Source organism: Uranotaenia lowii, chromosome 1, assembly GCF_029784155.1.
Source record: "Uranotaenia lowii strain MFRU-FL chromosome 1, ASM2978415v1, whole genome shotgun sequence".
Lineage (NCBI taxonomy): Eukaryota > Metazoa > Arthropoda > Insecta > Diptera > Culicidae > Uranotaenia > Uranotaenia lowii.
In genome coordinates this window covers 131,024,204-131,043,177 of record NC_073691.1, presented here as the reverse complement: position 1 = coordinate 131,043,177, position 18,974 = coordinate 131,024,204, and the positions used below count along the sequence as shown (strand labels likewise).

The following is an 18,974-nucleotide window of genomic DNA, read 5'->3' as shown; positions in this document are numbered from 1 at the left end:
AAAAATATGATAACAATCTTATTATTGTCCGGGATCGGACATAAGTTCTGGCTGTGGAAGTATGATTAGTGAGTGAAATGATTTTAAATTCAAAATTTCAAAGATATCAGACTCAGGTACTAGATTTTTGAAATTTCAGATTGAAGAATAGGTTTAAAAATTCCAGATTGCACACTTCACATCACGTCTTAATCCTAAAGATATTTGTTCTGTCTTTTTTTGTTTCTTCGGAGGAATAAAAGGTAGGTATACGCAACTTTGCTCAATAATTCCTAGTCTATAGGTTCCCCTAACTTACCGGCCCACGTATATAAACGCATACTAACAGATATCGTTCCGTCATCATACGCGTCAAGACGCTTCGAAAAATCTTCCAGTCAAATTTAGCCCGTGACCGCACAAACGTGGGTACAAGTAAACGTCTCCAGACCGTGAACCGGTTAGCACGTACCTTATAAGTTAACGCAGCAGTACAACAATTACTTATTTCAAACAATCCAAGCATTGCGCTGGATACAAACAAATTGTGATCGTAAATAAGAATCAGCAAAACTTGAACGTATTTGAGGAGGAATAAATCTGTAGAATTGAAACAAGTGATTTTTTTTACGAAGAAAAACTCAAGTGAAAAAAAGGTAGAAACAAAAATGGGCTGGAAGGAAAAAGTGCTCAAGGTGGTGCTGTTCGTCATGATCGTCGCAATCGTTCCTGGTCTGCCGCCATATCCGACATTCCCGTTCAAATCGTTCCGGTATGTTTGATCACTTTTACACAATGCCGTTCGTTTGTGGGATTTGCGGCTTCTTGCAGCTTGTTGTAACGGCATCTCGGAAAGAAGAAAAGACGCATTTACCGATGTGTAGTTATTTATTGAATGATGAGTAACTAAAACAAACTGAGTGTCGAGGTACCAGAAATAGAAAATTTAAAAGCGATTGATCGAATTTTTAATGCAAAGAACAAAAAATTAGCAGGAAGTATCAAATCAATATAGTCATGTAATGGAAAGGTTGATCTACATGGTTGCTTTTATTGGAATCCATTCGTAAAAATAAAAATGAAAGTCGTTGAAAAAAACACCTTCATAAAATATCCTTACCTTGTAAAAATTTTACTATTTTTTCTGAGATTCAAACCGTTGTTGCGTTGCCGGTACAAATGGTTCTTGAAGAGCAACGTATATTTTCGGCACACTCATCGAAGATTACGTCAGATTGCCGAAATTACTTGAGCAAAACGTGAAGCAACCAAACGTACTGTAATGGCATTGCTAAAGGTGGTAGAGAATATAATTAGGAAGCAATTAAATATCAGTTATCTAAATTGTACTGTATTCGGTTCACATCGGTATCAAAATTTTGTTTATCTGCCCTTATCCTATTTTGACCGATTTATGATAAGCTCACCACTCGATGCAATGATTTTATTCAGTTGGAATGTGAGAAACTATTGACATACATAAATATGTATATGCTGCGATCGTGGAACAAATGTCGAGCAAATATTTTTTAGAGTGAATAATTAATACACGGTGTGTTTATGTAAAAAACAGTTAATCTATTTTTTTCTCTTTGGTTTGTCAAATTTTTGTAGTTCTCATTTTCTAATTCCACGTTTTCACGGTTTTCAGGTGATTTAAAAAAAATGGTTCAGAAGCATAATTTTACACAATAATTTAATTTATTTAGATGAATGACCTATATTAGGCGCTTCAATACAAATTCATAGAAAAGCTATCTCATCATACAATTTTTACGCTATGTTCATTATATTTGGTACACTTGCAAGTTTTGGCAAGACAAGATGATTCATTTTAATGTGCGACCTTTTCTTTTTTATAACGTTACTAACACGACATAACTCGATCAATAACAGTTATTGTTAATCGATTTCTATTAACACTAGAAAGACCGCACCAGTCAAAATGACTGGTTTGACACTTTGTGTGTTTATTATCTTTGAAATACAAACTTCGTTTTAAAAATTCGAAAAAATACGACTTTTCATGAATTTTGAATCTCTAAAAATCTGTGTATTTTTTATTTTTCTAGCTCTTTTAAAAAGCTAAATAAATTTCACCATGGACACTAGGACCGTGACGAGTCAAAATGACTGGTAAAATTCACAACCCTACATATAATTCAAAAAAGATATATTTTTTCCGCTTTCTTTTAGTTTTAATCGCAATCTTCATTCAGAACAATGATCCCAAGTTGATTTATGGTTGGCAAAAAGTGTCAATTTTATTGATCTGTTTTGTTGCTCAACTATAAGGCTGGAACAAATATCTGTATCTTCTTTTGTCAGCCCCACCCCCCCCCCCCCCCCCCCGCTTCGAAATTTCCAAAAACCCGAAGGGGGAAATAAATAAAGTTTGAAGTAATTTAAGTAATTTTTTATTAAAAAATTCCATTATCTGAAAGATAACAAGACAAAAAACCAAATAAAAGAAGATGGGAGTTTGTTTTCTTAATTTCATTGAATTATTTGATAAAATATCATTTGATTTATAAGTTTTGTGCAACAATATAGTATGCAATTGTGTTGCATACAAGTTTCCGAGCAATTTATTCCAATTTATTTGTTTTTCGCAATATTTTTTATTGCCCCCCCCCCCCCTCTCCCTCGCGATGTTCCAACTCCGAGTGACAAAAGAATGATTTGAAATTTGTTCCGGCCTAATTAAACTTTCGGTCAAAATTTTAGTGAAATAGTTATGAATTTTGTACTCATTTATTCATATTTGAAGACATAAGCTACGAAACTGAATAATTTAAATGATATTTCAACATGGGTGCACGGAATGGCTGCAAATTAGCCGTAGTAAATCATATAGAGTGAAATAGTTCTCAACTTGCTTTAGAATTCAAAATATTTTTGTGTTAGGCGTTGGGAAACGAGGTTATTTAAATAAGTTTGAATGCCATTTGATACACACGGAAAATAACAGTACCCAAAAAAACAACACTTAAAAACGTTTTTTTTTAAAAAGCCGCAGGAAAGTTTTGATTTTATACTTTGTATTGAATGATTGTGACCATGGCTTCTCGTTTAGTCCCAAAACTGTTTGCTTACAAATCAGATAAATATGATAGGTATTTGAAATGCAATATTGCCAAATTGAAACTTTTTGGGAAAAACCAATCAACGTGTAAATTTAACAATTTGTGTTCACAGTTTTCTGTCGCACGACATAACTTGATGCACATAATTTCTGAAATTCACTCGGTCAATGGCAACCGTTCTCCGATTTCTTGGATGTTGATTCAATTATCATCTTATCAGATAAATATATGATTGCAAATACCTGCTTTTTCTTAATAAATAAATAAATTTAATATTTCACGATATGATTGAAATATTTTTTTTCCATGAATGAAAAAAACGGAACTATAATTAAAAATTGTTTAGTGTACCCCAATTCTTTTTAAATATTCTTGGCGTTGTATAGAATGATTCGTCTTACATCAAATTGAACAAATAGAATAGCAAACATTCCAGATAACCGGGAATAGTGGAAGAATTCCCAACTGACCCGAACTTGGAATAACATTTTAAATTTTTTTAACGATTTCTTTTAAGTTTTAACAAAACAAACATTTTTTATTGATTTTAAAGTAGCTAATTTTAATTGGTAAAACATTTTGCTTTTCGATAGTTTAGTTTATTTATTTCGTCAAACTTCGTAGACTACAATACTTAAAACTAGTTAAAACTAATGTTATCAATTATTTTGTAGTTGTATGTATTTGTTTTTAAATGCAATTTTTTACTGTGTTTTATTCATTGTTACGTCTATAATTTCACTTTCTGAATTGTATTTGTACATCATTTCATCAATGGTTTGATATAAAGAGCCTGTAATAAAAACAAAAGAGACGCAATCTGATCCTTTTAAGAATAAATCATCTAGCAATCCCGCTTTTATTTGAGCGCAGCACTGCTTTGCTTCAAACTTCACATGACTTCAATTTTTGTTGCGTTTACTTTTTTTCGGAAGTGGTTTTTGGTCTAGTCTGCTGTTTTACCAAGCTGTTTTTTGGTATTGTCATCAATTAAAAAAAAGTGCAATCATGGAGTGTTTGGCAAAAAAAATTGTTCTAACAAAACCTGCCCCGGATTTAAAAATATATTTTTCTTCCGGTTCCCGACTGAGCCAAAAAAACGGGAGAAATTGCTCGCATTCTGCCATCTTTCGGGGTATTCTGTACTGGAATCCGCAACTTTCATTGGTAAACTTTCCATTTCGACTCCGCTGATCCGGGAACATCTTGTGCAGTCAATGAAAACTCAAAATTAAAAAAAAATATCCAACATATATATCATTAAATAAAATCATAACTTACCAATTAAGTACCCAGAAATAAGTCCTTGAGCTTGTAATTGAAATAGAGCATCCAAAAACTGTGTTTAGATTACCCTTTGTTTACAGATATGAATGATAATACTTTCGCTACCGCCGCTTTCGCAATTCCAAATTTTCCAGTTTGACAAGTCTTTTGCTCGATTGGAATGACACTGACAGGAAATCGAAAATTCCAATCGTGACATTTCGTCTCTTTTGTTTATAGAGGCTCGTTAGTTTGATATTTTGCATAGTCCTTGTCATAAAATTTAATGTAAAATAATGTTTGTTTCTTAATGGACGGGAGGGTGCATAAAAATGGAGTTTTGAAAGTAATTCAGGACTGTTTATTCTTTGTGCAACAATATCATTGAAAAACGAAATTTGAGAAAATTCTCTACTTTTACTGAGAGGTTCTATGTCAATTAGCTTACAACGTGATTCGTATGATGGAAAAGGAAATGTGATCCAGTTTGTTTTACGGAGTGCATACAATGAAAATTGTTTTTGAACAGATTCAAGACGTTGCTCGTGATAATTTGAATAAGGATTCCATATGACACTACAATATCGATCGTACATAAGATATATAAAGTGACTTTATGGTGCATGGATCTTGAAAGTGGTGGCTGAAACGCTTAACAAATCCTAACATGCAATTAGCTTTATTAATAATAGTGTTCTGATGTTCTAAAAACGTAAGTTTCGAATCCAAGATGACACCAAGATCTCTTACAATTTGGCATTTTTGTACCGGTTCACTGCCTAATTTAGTTTCAATGAGTGGGTAAATTTGTTTTCTACTAAACGATATGGAGTTGCATTTTTTTACGTTCAATTGAAGTAGACTTTTGTTGCACCATTCATAGAACACATTGATTTCGTCTTGAAACGCTTCAACATCCTCGGTTGTTTTGATTTTCAGAAAAAGTTTCATATCGTCAGCATATATGAGGAATTCAATCCGTTTTAGAATGAAGGAAATGTCATTTACGAATGAAAAGAAGAGGTCCTAAATGAGACCCCTGCCTGAGGCACACCGGAGATTACAGTTACGGGTTTGGATAATTCGTTTTTGAAGCGAACAATTTGTGTTCGATCGGTTAAGTATGATTGAAGCCAAGAAAGGAGATTTGGATGAAAGCCATTTTTTTTAATTTGAGAATCAAAAGGGGTATATCGATGCGGTCAAAAGCTTTGCTGAAATCAGTATAAAGAGCCTCAACGTGAAAGCCTTGGCACATGGAATTGATCACGTATGTAACGAATTCGAGAAGATTTGATGCAGTAAAGCGCCCTTTGAAGAATCCATGTTGTTTGCTGGATACAATATTTTTTACTTTTTGATAGATTTTGTCATTTATGATTGATTCAAAGAGTTTAGGAATGCAAGATATTTTTCCGGACTTGAAAATTGGGATCAAAAATGATTTTTTTCCAAAATTTGGGCACTTTTTTATTACTTAACGACATGTTCAAAAGAAGCAGAAGAGGGTCGGTTAACTCAACGGCTAAGTTTTTAACGAAACATGGGGAGAGTCCATCCGGCCCGACTCCTTTAGAAGCATCAAGTTTTTTTAGTCCTTTGTAAACATTATTGTAATCAATTCTATTGACTTGAATGTTACACGCTAACTCTGGGATGTATGAAAAGTATTCTCTATCACGGTTATTTTCAGAGAAAGATGTGTAAGCTTCAGGTGAACTAACTGTTTCTTGCTCGCTAGATCAATTGGAATTGTCCTTTCATATATCATATTCGAATATGTATTCATTTTTCTTTAAACATCAACATACGGGCACGCATTAACCAAAAACATTCCGGTCGTTCTTACACCCACTTTATGGCTATTTTAGCCGTACTTTTCAATTTTCTGATCGTCTTCTTTCATTTTATTTTAGAAAACTTCAGATTCTGCTGGTATTTTTGAAGCAAAAGCTATGTTCTAAGACTTAAGTACACATCCGCTAAGCAAATGTTTATTCATACCAAACTAAGCAAATGCTTTGGGCTTTTGATTTCGAGCTAAGTAAAAGCTACCGAAGCAATTACTAAACCTTATTCTTACCACTAATGGTTTAGTTTAGGTTTGTCAAAATGCTTTTTAAAAATTTGCAAAAAACTGAGTTTTTTTTTGATAAAAGTGCGGTGAATTCGTGCACCCATAGTGATTAACCATGTATATAACACAAATTTTATTTTGAATCTATAAAAGCCCTTCACCTTTAGCATGCAAAAAAAAGTTGATTTTTGATGAATGGCGGTGAATCCGTGCACCCATGGTAAATTGCTCTACTTATAGTAAAAATATGCTTTAAAACCTACAATATCAGGTGTGATTTATAAGCAACATGATGAAAAACTTCAGAGCGATGGGTGCTTGAAAATATCATTTAACATGATTTTTTAATAAAATTGATAATGTGTTTTTTATTGATTGTTATTGATAATTATTTGAAATATACATTTTATGACATACACGCATTCGTCAACTATGACAAAATGAGGTGGTTCCGTGCACCCATGGTGAAAAAATAATTATGGAACAAGTAACAAAATAATATCAGAAGAAAAAAGTTCAAAAGAATATGCTACAAATAATTTCCCCTTTACCAGTCATTTTGACTGGTCACGAACAGAATAGGTATATTCAATTTGCCGGTCCTTCTAGTGTTACATTTGTGTACACAACCATGGTTTGACACTAAAACATGATTTATTGTAATAAACAACCTCCCGCACTTTCATATCGGAGGGGGGACAAAAATTCTTATGTTTAAAAAATTGACCAAATTTGCTGAAAAAACTGTGAAATTATTGATTGATCCCGGATTTCGACAACTTTGCTCAATAGCTTCATATTTTTTTGTTTATCAGTTAGGGGAGATAAGAGTATAACAAGCACCCAGGGTATAATAAGCACTCCTCTTTTCTACAAAAGTACGTATTTTCTTGAACATATTTTCATCACAATTTGTTTCGTACTAAGTATACTATTATTTTTTCACCAAAAAAGAAACATCCTTATCATCTTTACAGAAATATCAAAAAATAACCAGCTAGGTTCTCAAGTGACGAAAATATTATAATTTTTGAGCACCACGAAGTAAGCTCTTATGACCTTTAAATCATTTTGATCTAAAATGCATTGCAATATGATACACACTTTGTTCCTCAATTTTCACCATCATTAAATATTTGATTTTTCACTTTAATCAGCGTTTCTACTTAAATTTGTTGACCTGGGGCGAACAGAGCATTATCAATCGGGGCACGAAGAGCGTTTTCTGCCGTATAATCTAGCAGCGAATTCAACTCGATGAAGTCAACTGAATAATAGAGCTACGATTTGGCCTATTGGTAAGGTGTCGGGGAGGTAATCAGTAAACTCGAGTTCAATTCCTGGTCGAGGTAGTTTTTTTGTCAAAAACTAGTCATGATTAATTTTTTTTATTGTTGCATTATGCGGCTAGTAGCATCATCCGCCAAACAAAGCACTGGAAACATAAAGTATGAGCGTGTATGATTTGTTTGAATTCTGCATACAGACTTAGATTATTTTCGTTATCTATCTCTTATTTATGTCGATTTCGAAAAAAAACTCTGAACGAAAACGGGACCGAGAATAAGATATTTTGGTTCGTCGTCAATAAGCTGGTGCGAATTCCATAAAATCAACCGCCATGTCTCGCTGGATAAATTTACTCGTGCTAAAAAATCCACTTTTTAAACTTGTTGCATAAAACACTATTTCCAAACGATTCTAGAACATATTATAGATAAACCATCGATCGAAATAGTTAAAGAGAGTCCTGAAGATACTGAATACTGAATATTAATTTTCAGGATTACGCCAGCACGTGAGTTGGAAGGCGTGCTAGCCCCGAATCAGCTTCTCAACAGTCCGGAACAGCTACTCAAGAACCGATTGGTGGCTCCGGAAACTATCCTGGTTCGTGGAAACACAACCTATGCGTCGGTCTTTGGAGGAGAAATCATTGAAATAACCGGCAACTATGACCAAATCCGTGTGGTGGCTAAATTTGGCCGCGAATGTCGTAAGTACTTTGATGTTTGCGATTTTGAATACCGTTATTTTTAACTTATTTTATTTCACTCCACAGGTGGCTCTCATGATGAACGAGAATGTGGTCGTCCACTGGGCATTGCTTTCGATACTCAGGGAAACAATTTGATCGTTGCGGAACCTTATTTCGGCATCTGGCAAGTGCAGATTAAAACCGGTGCCAAGAAGCAATTAGTTTCTCGAGACGAGGTCATCGAGGGTGGAAAAGTTGCGCGGAAGCCTCGGATTCCCAACAGTGTAGTGGTTGCAAAGAATGGAGATATCTACTGGTCTGATACGGCATCTGATTTTTGTTTTGAGCACGGTCTGCAAGCGTTGCTTCTTAATCCCTCGGGAAGGTTGATCCATTACTCCAGAGCCAGCAACAAGAATCGAGTGCTGATCGATGAAATTCATGGGGCTAATGGAGTCGCTCTGAATAAAGATGAAAGCGTTGTGCTAGTAGGGGAATTAGGTGGACAACTTATTCGGCGATATTATCTGAAAGGGCCGAAAGCTGGAACCGACGATATTTTTGTCGATGGCCTCCCAGGATCGGTAGACAATCTAAGTTCCGACGAGAACGGTATATGGGTGGCACTTGTCATTGCGACCGACAAGGATAATCCATCACCGATCGCCATGTTGGCTCAGTTCCCTAGTCTGCGAAAAGTAATTGTTCGGTTCATGACCATATTGGAGATCCCGTTCCGATTCATCTATGAGAAAACTGGAAATGACATTGCACTCAAAGTGTCCCATCTGATCGGCAATCTGGCCAGTATGCCGTCATTTTTCCCAAAACGTGGAACTGTTCTTCGTTTAAATTGGGAAGGAAACATCCTGGCGGCACTGCACAGCGATGATGGAAAGGGAAACTTCATAGCCCAGGCCGTACAAAGTGGCGATTATCTGCTGCTTGGATCTCCGGTCCATCCGTGGTTAGGACGGGTAAAATTAACTGAAGAAATTCTACATCTTGTTTCTTCAGGTCAGTCTAAGCAGCCTGTTAAGACAGAAAAAAAGGTCGCAGTTGACACAACTCGTCAAAAATCGAACGAGGAGTTGTGAAAGCAATTGTGTGCATTAGTGTATTAGTTTTTTAGATTAGATTACGAAAAACTCGTTTCAAGAAATAAAATCCGTTTTAATTGTCTTCTTCTTGTCCAAAAATATGATTTCCCAAGTTGAATGAAAATAAAAAGTGCCTCAAAATATGGAAAAAATAAAATTTTACTCAAATTTTTCACATCGCAGAAAAAAAAAGTTCCTTGATTACCTACACCTTCAGGTCAGATTCTACTCCAATCATGAAATTCTACAACATGCTATGCCATATTGCCATCTGTGATCACTGGCAATGTTCTCCCAGCGGCGCAACGGCATTGCTCGATTCACTGGAATGAATTGACCGAGCTTGAGAAATAATGAAGAAATGGAGTTAAATGGCCAGAATGATGACTGGATGGAGCGTGTTTTCAACCTAGACATACTAGGGTAACGGACCAATTTTGGACCGCTTTGGGAAGTGGCTATGTTATTTCTGAAATAAAAAAGTACATGTTACAATTTTTTACTGTTTTATCCGTTCATTACGAAGATCAAGGCTTTCTCTATCGAAACATATCGTCGTTTGTTGCAATGTATCAAGATTTAAGCCTAAAAACTCGTTTCTTTGATCATTACTCAGGTCGGTATTTTGGACCACCAGGTTTCTATTTTGGACCACCCTTTGGACCTATTTTGGATCACCCTTAATCTGAATTAGTTTTTTTTTCTAAATTTTGCTTTACTTACAACCGCGATTGATGCGCAATTATAACAATAATTCAGTTAATTTCTAACTTTCCTATTCTTGTAGTCAAGTTTTGATTGTTCACGTTAATTCATTCCAATTTTCCCTAGCCTCTATTTAGGTACACTTGTTTGTTGAATAGTTCCTACTACAACCATCTGTTATTTTTCAACAACTTCTACTGCTTTTAGACAGTAGTTTATGATAAGAATAGAGTAAAAACAGAAAAATTCCCCAGTTCTATAGTGTATTTCAAATGTATTGAAAATTCCAACAGCATACTACAATCTCGACTAAATTTGTTCTGCAGTGTTTAATACTGACCAGTTGACTTATTTTTAGGATCAATTTTAGAACGCAAATCTCCTTCACGCGACCCAATGATAAGTCTGACATCATCAACTGCGCAACATTAATTGATGCATTTTGAGTTCCAAAACTTCAGTGGATTTGGTTTGGCTTTAGTACTGTAGAATATGTTTAAAAAAAATATATATATACGAGATCGGACCTAGACTCAGGATCTCAATTCCTATGAGAAACTGGCTAACAGTATTCCAAGCAGAAGTTCAAGCAATTCTGGAATGCACTTAAGTCTGTTTGAAAAGAGTATACAGTAGGGTGGCCCAAAATTGCACTATGTCTGGAATTTTGGGGGCTCAAGCTTCAAATGATAGCTTAGGGTGTAAGAAACAATATTTTATATGGCGGCGACTCAGAAATATGATGTTTAGAGGTCGCACTGATTCGATTTTTGGAACAAAGGCATTTTTTAGACATTTTATCCTAATAAAATTTTCAGATTTTGAAAAAGTATCAAACATGTGTCTCAAATATTTTTTAAAGTTTCTTTATAATGAAAGTTTTAAACTAAAAATTTATTGGGACTGTTTTGGACTCTCAATTTGTATGTATGGTTTTTTTTAAATTACGCGATACTATGCTTTTTTGTAAATAACATAATTAAAATTAAGAAAAAAGTGTACTTTGGATTAAGATTTTTAATCGACATTGAATTCAAAAGATGCGCGACGTTATGATGTGCAACTTTGCAGAAGAAAGTGTATAGCTATAGTCACAATTTTTAAATTTTTGCTAAGAATTGCTTTATATTATGATGTGGATGAGTTTCGAGCAATCTAAGAACCAAACAAACTCCTGATATAAAATTTTTTCATCCTTTTATCGATCCTTAAATCACCAGAAAGAATCATTCCAATAATGATTGAAAGTCGTGTTAACCATATTTGGGTGACGGTTTGGTGATGGCTATAACCACTAAATAAATTTAAAATAAAAATCTAGAAATTAGTCATGGTTGTTACTGCTGATTCAAGGATCGATAAAAGGATGAAAAAGTTTGATATCAGAAGTTTAGATTGCTCGAAACTCATCCACATCATAATATATATCAATTCTTAGCAAAAGTTTGAAATTTGTGACTTTTTCACGCAGAAAAACATGAATAACATTTTAACGACAATTCATAACTATATACTTTCTTCTGCTAAGTTGCACGTCATAACGTTGCGCATTTTTTGAAATCAATGTTGATTGAAAATCTTAATAAAATTACACTTTTTGGAGAATTGTAAATATTTTTTTTACAGAAAAACTCAAAGTATTGCGTAATTAACCTTCCCATGCCGTTCGCAAAATATCCGTTTCGGGGAAATTTGAGTTGTAGTTTGATTTCGTTCTCCTGGCTGTAAATGTTAACCGATTTTGATGATATTATACTCATTGTGTAGGTAATTTGTTCTTATTACTCAAAATTTTAAAATAAAGTCGATATGTATTACCAAGTTATCAGAAACTGGTTCAGAAAGTAAAAAGTCCAAAAAATCAATTTTATTTTTAAAATGCTCATAACTTTTAACAGCTTTTCTGTATTTAAGTGTTTCATTGATGTTTGAAATCGTCAAGAATCCATCTATCCGACAGTGTATAGATATGTTGGGGTCCAATGAAAGTTTTGACCGCTATCTCAGATCTTCCGGTAGAAAAAAATCTTACTTCAAAAAAACGTTATCCAATTTTTGCTTTGCTTAGCTGTATTTCATTTCCCAATGAACCGATTTTTAAAACTCAAATTTCAATTTTTTGACGTCAATTTGATCATTATTTTCATAGAACATACTTGGTCTGTCAAAATTGCTCGTTCTTCAGTATATTGGAATGATGATAAAGAGATTTTAAATGTGCGCTTCGGGTCATATTGACCCGAACGGCATGGGAAGGTTAAAAAAATCGTACATACAAAGAGTCCAAAACAGTCCCAATAAATTTTAAGTATAAACTTACATTATAAAAAAAATTTAAAAAATATTTGAGACACATGTTTAATACTTTTTTAAGATCTGAAAATTTTATTAGGACAAATTGTCGAAAAAATTGCCTTTTTCCAAAAATCGAACCAGTGCGACCTCTAAACATCATTTTTCTGAGTCGCTGCCTTACAAAAGTTTGGTTTTCACACCCTAAGCTATCATTTGAAGCTTGAGCCCCCAAAATCCCAGACATAGTACAATTTTGGGCCACCCTAGTATACAGGTTCACAAGTATCTACATCTTCTCTGACAGCTAGGCCGCTCTTGGAGCACTAAGTACATTCACATGTTACTCCAAACTAGTATGGAAGTGTATTGTTGCACTAAGAAACCTGGCCATAAGGATCAGAGTATTTTTATTCTGGGTACCAGGCCTCTGCGATATCCTAAAAAAAAGTACGAACGAACTGCAAGTTTCCGCTTGTGGGACGAACCACGCTAGGCCTACTATTGTGTGCTGGTTGTTACAATCCTATCTGTATCAACCACTGCAAGGTAGTAGGCCCGTGAGGAACAAAACGATGAAATGTGATGAAAAGTTTTTCAAATTAAAATTACCCTTCCGCTCAATTTCAACATCTTTCATCTTATTCTAATGTTCTATCCGCCTATAATCTTTCAATTCTTAAATATTCTTTCTCAAAAAATATAAACTTTCACCGATAAAGCCGATAAAATAATTTCCCAAAATAAATTTACGGTGATTAACTCTTCATTTCAAAACATTTTTTTTGTTTACAAGTATTCATCAAAATTGATATAAAACAATTTTTGACATAGTTCGATGATTTGTTGTGTTGAAAATCCTCTCCAATTATTGTGAAGGGGTATCGCATCCCAAACAATTCATTTGCAGAATTCAACTCTTATATACATTTGAGCACTCGACATAGGATCATGACCGTAGGAACGGGGGGGGGGGGGGGGGGTTTTGGGGGTTAAACCCCCCCATGAGGGTCCAAAAAAGCAAGCGAGGTATTCTACTCTAGACTCAAAATTTTAAATCCAGCCAGCGTCAACAGTCGTCCCGGCCCTGTGTTCGAAGAAGGCAACGGGGCTCTCCAGCCTGTGCGATCAGGCAAGTACCCATTTTCGATTCCCAATGCGTTCAGTGATAGTAGGGCTTGTGATATAGCTCAGTTGGCAAGTCTGTTGTCTCCTGAGCCGATGTCCGTGAGTTCGAGCCCAAGAGTAAACATCGAACACAGTTGTACCGGATAGTTTTTCAATAACGATCCGCCAACTGCAACGTTGATAAAGTCGCGAATGCCATAAAGATGGTAAAACGACTATAATCGAAACAAAAAAAAGTTCAGTGATAGCTCCTCGCCTTCCAGAATACGCCCCTTGAATCATCGTACTATTGCGTGTTTTTTATTTTTATTTTTTTTTTTTTATTTTTATTTTTTTTTTTTTTTATTTAAAGCTAAAAATCGTGTTTTTACATTACATGGTCAACTAACTAGCCTAACTCATATCTAACTGCCATACTCAAAACTTGGGTCAACAAATATTCAAAAACACACCAAACTCCGCTTTGAATTGCTTTCTGTTATTCCACCTCACTTCCCTCAATTCTCTTTTAAAAACATACAAACTAGGATCGGCCACCCTCAAATTGTATGAAATCGCTTTCGTTACCAACCATAATGCTGCCTTAAGTTTTTTACAGTTATTTGGAATAATTTTTTGTAAGATATTTTCAATGTCATTGATTTTTAATTTTAAACGATTTTTTATTATACTTTCGCACCATTTCCAAACTGCATTAGCATTTTTACATGATTTTAAACGATGCATATTATCATCTATGGAGCCACATTTTTCACAAATCACTGATTTCAAATTACCAACATTGTACATTTCTAATTTTCTTTTATTTGGTATCAAGTCATTTACAAAAGAATAAACCAATGAGCGATCTTGGAAAGAAATGAGTTTATAATTCAAATTTGCCCACACATTTTTCCATTCAACTGACAATTTATTTTCTATATCGGGTTTTATTTGCATTTTATCTAAAAAATAATTATATAGAGCTTTAGTTGTCGGTAAGTCAAAATTTGTCGTTACATCTACACCTTCGTTTATCCACTCTCTTGCATTTCGCGATAGAAATGATTTAGATCTTGATTCAATGAGATAGTTTTCCAAAGCAAAACCACCGTCCACATCCTGATTGTAAAATATGTTTTTCAAAAATAATGCTTTAGCTTTAGCCTCTGGATCTGTTAGTTTCAATCCTCCTTTATCAAAATCTAAGTAAAGTTGATTTCTGTTTAGTTTAAAAATGTAACCGTTCCAAATAAACTTTCCTGAAGCGGATTTTAATTCCGCTAAATGACTGTTCAGAGGAGGAAAGATTTGCGAAACATACCATAGCTTTGACAAAATGTAAACGTTTAAAACAAAACATCTCTCGTAGAGATTTAGAGCCCGAACATTGTGCTTTATCAAAGTGCCTTTTATTGAACTTATGAGTTTATTATAATTACTTGTGATCGAAGAATTCCACGTTTTTTCGAATATTACACCCAGAATTTTCACTCTATCAACCTCTCGAATTTTTTGAGGACCAAAAAACGCTTTATTCAATCTAATAAATTCGGATTTGTCTTTGTTTAGCTGAATGTGCGCGTAAAGGCCATATGAATCTATAATTTCAAATAAAATATCAAAATCTTTATCATTCCTTACGAAAACTACCAGGTCATCAGCGTATGCAATTACATTAATAAACTTATCGTAAACAAGAACACCATTGATTTCATTCGCGAGATGCCTAATAAGAGGTTCAATATACAGAATGAACAGAATCATACTCATCGGACACCCTTGTCGAACTGAAGAGTTAATTTTGATTTCTCTTGTAAGAAAACCATTTACGAGTACTTTGGAACAAGCGTTAACGTATAAATTTTTCAGGCAGTTGATAAAAGAAGGCGGGAACCTAAACTTTTCCAAAATTTTCCATAGATAGTCATGATTTACACGGTCAAAAGCTTTATGCAGATCTAAACTGACTAATGCTCCTTTGAATTTAGCACTTTCTACTGATTTTGTGAGAATTCTTCTAACATCTTTTAAGTTTTCAACGCAAGAATTTGGATTAACAAAAGCTGCTTGTCCGGGTCCTATTATTTTGGAAAGTATATTCGTTAAACGTTCAGCTAAAATTTTCATAAACAACTTGTAGTCGCAGTTTAATAAACTTATTGGTCGAAAATCATTCAAGGAACTTGACTTATTACCTTTCTTAGGAATTAATGTGATAATACCATCTGTGAAGGATTTTGGCGGGCGAATAGATCCAGATAAATAACCGTTAAAAATAAATAGTAAATCATCTTTGAAGTGATCATAATGATTAATATATACCTCATAGGTCAAACCATCCGGACCGGGACTTTTTTTCTTGGAGCAACGTTTCAATACGGATTTAAGTTCATCATCTGTTATTTCTTTCATTAAAGATGATCTATCTTCGTCGTTCAAATTTTTACTTAAGTTGTTAATCGGATCGTTCTCTTCATTTTGTGCAGAATTAACTTTGCATGAAAATAAATCTGTGTAAAAATCAAAAACTTTGTTCAGTAACACATTACTTTCAGTGATTAAAATACCATCATCAATAAGTTTGAAATTTGCAGAAGTTTCAATACGTTTAACATGTGCCGCAACTTGAAATATATTTGTTAACTCATTTTGTAGAACGCTATTTTCATTTAAGTTATTCGAAAAGTGTTTAATCCTATTTGTTTCAATTTCGAGTAGCCTTGATTTTATTACACCTATGTCCAAAAGTGTTGGAATATTTAGGCTCTTTTTCTGCATCCACTCCATTAATTTCGCATAAAAATAACTTTTTTCACTAGCTATGGAATTATTCAACGTCCAACTTTCGAGTTTATAAAATTGTTTTAATTTATTTTTCGCAACCTCGTGCCACCACCTATTTCTATCATTAAAATATAATTGACGCAACTTCCATGTTTGATAGTTTTCAACAAAGCGTTCATTTGCCGAGCAATTTTTAAGAATCGAACTATTAACTTTCCAATATCCTCTGCCTTTAATGATAATAGAGTCTTGATTTACTTTAAGTTTCATTAAAATTGCGCAATGGTCAGAAAAAGGAACAGCAACAGTAGAAAAATCCAGCACATTATTCGACAAGTTTTTGGAAATATAGAATCTGTCCAGTCTTGAAGAGGTATCTCCACGGAAAAATGTGTGGGTGTTTTTTTTTAATTCTAATGCAATATCTTTCAGTTCAAGTAAATTAACAACATTCTTTAATGCTGACGATACGTTATTAGAGCTCCCGCTTGAATCTATGGGATTCAAAACACAGTTGAAATCGCCGCCAATAACAGTTTGGAAACAGTTTGGTTTAGCTATGTGCAAAGAAAGGTCGTTAATAAATAAATTTTCTCGTTCATTTTTTCTATTGGTTCCCGAGTGTGCGTAAACATTTACGTAATTAGTTTTATAAACAATAATTGAAGATATTCGGCCACTTTTTTCAAATAAAGGTTCAGAAAACTCCAGCGATGATCTCAACAAAATGGCGGTTCCCGATCCTGAATCATTTAAATTTATTAATGAAAGGTGTGATGGAATAAAAGAAAAATTAGAGTAACATACTTCCTGTAGAAACAGTATGTCAACATCATTATTGTACACAAAATCTCGTAGAAGGAATTTGTTGACCAAGCTATTAGAACTATTCAAATTAACAGATGCTATTCTCAAAATATAATTCATGACTGAACAAAAATTATGTAAAAAGAAAATTACAAAGAAAATAAAAATTCAATTACTGGTAAAAAGCAGAAAGGAAAAAAAACTAACCTACATTCGGACTAGCTTTGCTAACTTCGTCTACCTTACCTCCACTGTCACGCAAACGTTGCACCTTCTTTTTATTCCTGGTCATCATACCTTGAGATGCGCGGATCGATGTTTGATGAAGATCCATTTCCTCAGAAGCTAGACTTTCGGAGTCCGAGCTGGCTTCTGAGCCCGAACGCGGCACCGTCTCATTGGTCCCCTTCGGCCGTCCTCGCTTCCGGTTGTCATCTACGCAATCCATACCCATCTCGGTAACATCTTTCGGGTGGCTTTCGTCGGTTGACGTCGTTGGCATCGCATCATTCGCATCACCGATTGCGGGCGACGCCTCTTCGGTAGCTTCCATCGTCGAATCCAAATTTCGCTGGGTTGGAGAGGAAGAAGGTTGTGCGCTGCGTCTCGGTTTCGCTGCAGCCGGGAATAAAGCGTTCAAACTCGTGAGTCCGTTTTGGGCGACGTCGGATGAAGACGAACTCGGGAGCATCGCTGGCGATCGAACTTTCAACGGTTTCGACCACGTGTTGCTGGCAATTGTGCTGTATGATGGTTTCTGTGTTTGAATGTTTTCCACTCCCTGCTCTTCCGGCTTGCCTTCCGCTCGACGGTTTTGGTCCATCCGCTCATTTACCGAGATCTTGGGACAATTGATCTTCAAATGCTCGGTGCTGCCACATTTGAAGCATTTGTTGATCAATCCTTCGTAAAAGACACGAGCGCGTATATTTCGTATATGCACGCTGCTGGGGATTTCTACTCCTTCGTCCAACTCCATGTAGACTCCACGAACCGAAGTCCAGATAGGAAATCCAGTGTCGGCACCATATTTTTCCCGAACAGCTCGCTGAACTTTGCCAAATTTTGACATCGCTGTCCAAATCTCCCGGTCATCGATCTCCGGGGGAAGGTTGAATAGTCTCACATAACGGACGACAGCTGATGCTGGAGACAGTTGAACCGCACTTTTCCCACTTGTACCGTGATGGAAATCCATCGTTCCTGGGTGATTCTGCAACGTTGCCTGCAGATCACTATCAGTTTTAAATTTAACGATAACTGATAACTCTGGGCGATCTTTGTACATGGCCAACAGATTGTCGGGTTTGAGGCCAAGTTTCCCTTTCAGAAACTCAAATATTTGAGCTTCTGTTGGTTCCGTGCTTCCACGCTGGAATCGTATACGAAGCGAATTCGCTTTTAACTCCAGTTCCGCCATATTCCTTTCTTTACTTAGGAATTGAATTGAAGCTATTGTTACCGCTCAGCTTTAAAGCCGACGGTGCGTGGTTAGAAAAAAAAACTATTGGAGCTTGAAGAATTTGCGTCTAACTCGCACGATCACCAAACACGAACTGTGTTCAACACACGGTATGCGCCTGTATTATCAAAATGTTCGTGGGCTGAAATCAAAAATCTCCGAATGTTTCATCTCAACATCGGAGCTCAGTTACGATATCTACACCTTTACTGAAACCTGGCTTGACTCTTCGGTACCTTCAAGTCAACTTTTCTGTTCAGATTACGTTGTTTTTCGTTCCGACAGAAGTATTTCCAACAGCAGGCGCAGGCGGGGTGGAGGAGTTCTC

The 18,974-nt window shown here is 35.2% G+C and overlaps 1 protein-coding gene across 1 annotated transcript; it reads left to right on the top strand.

The window, feature by feature from the left end:
• The first annotated feature begins 373 nt into the window (after positions 1-373).
• Positions 374-9,648, top strand: LOC129755009 (adipocyte plasma membrane-associated protein Hemomucin-like). The gene is made up of 3 exons (XM_055751309.1): positions 374-751; positions 8,193-8,404; positions 8,471-9,648. Exons 1-3 carry the CDS (start codon positions 648-650, stop codon positions 9,481-9,483), a joined length of 1,329 nt encoding a protein of 442 aa, XP_055607284.1. The 5' UTR covers positions 374-647; the 3' UTR covers positions 9,484-9,648.
• Positions 9,649-18,974: the final 9,326 nt, after the last annotated feature.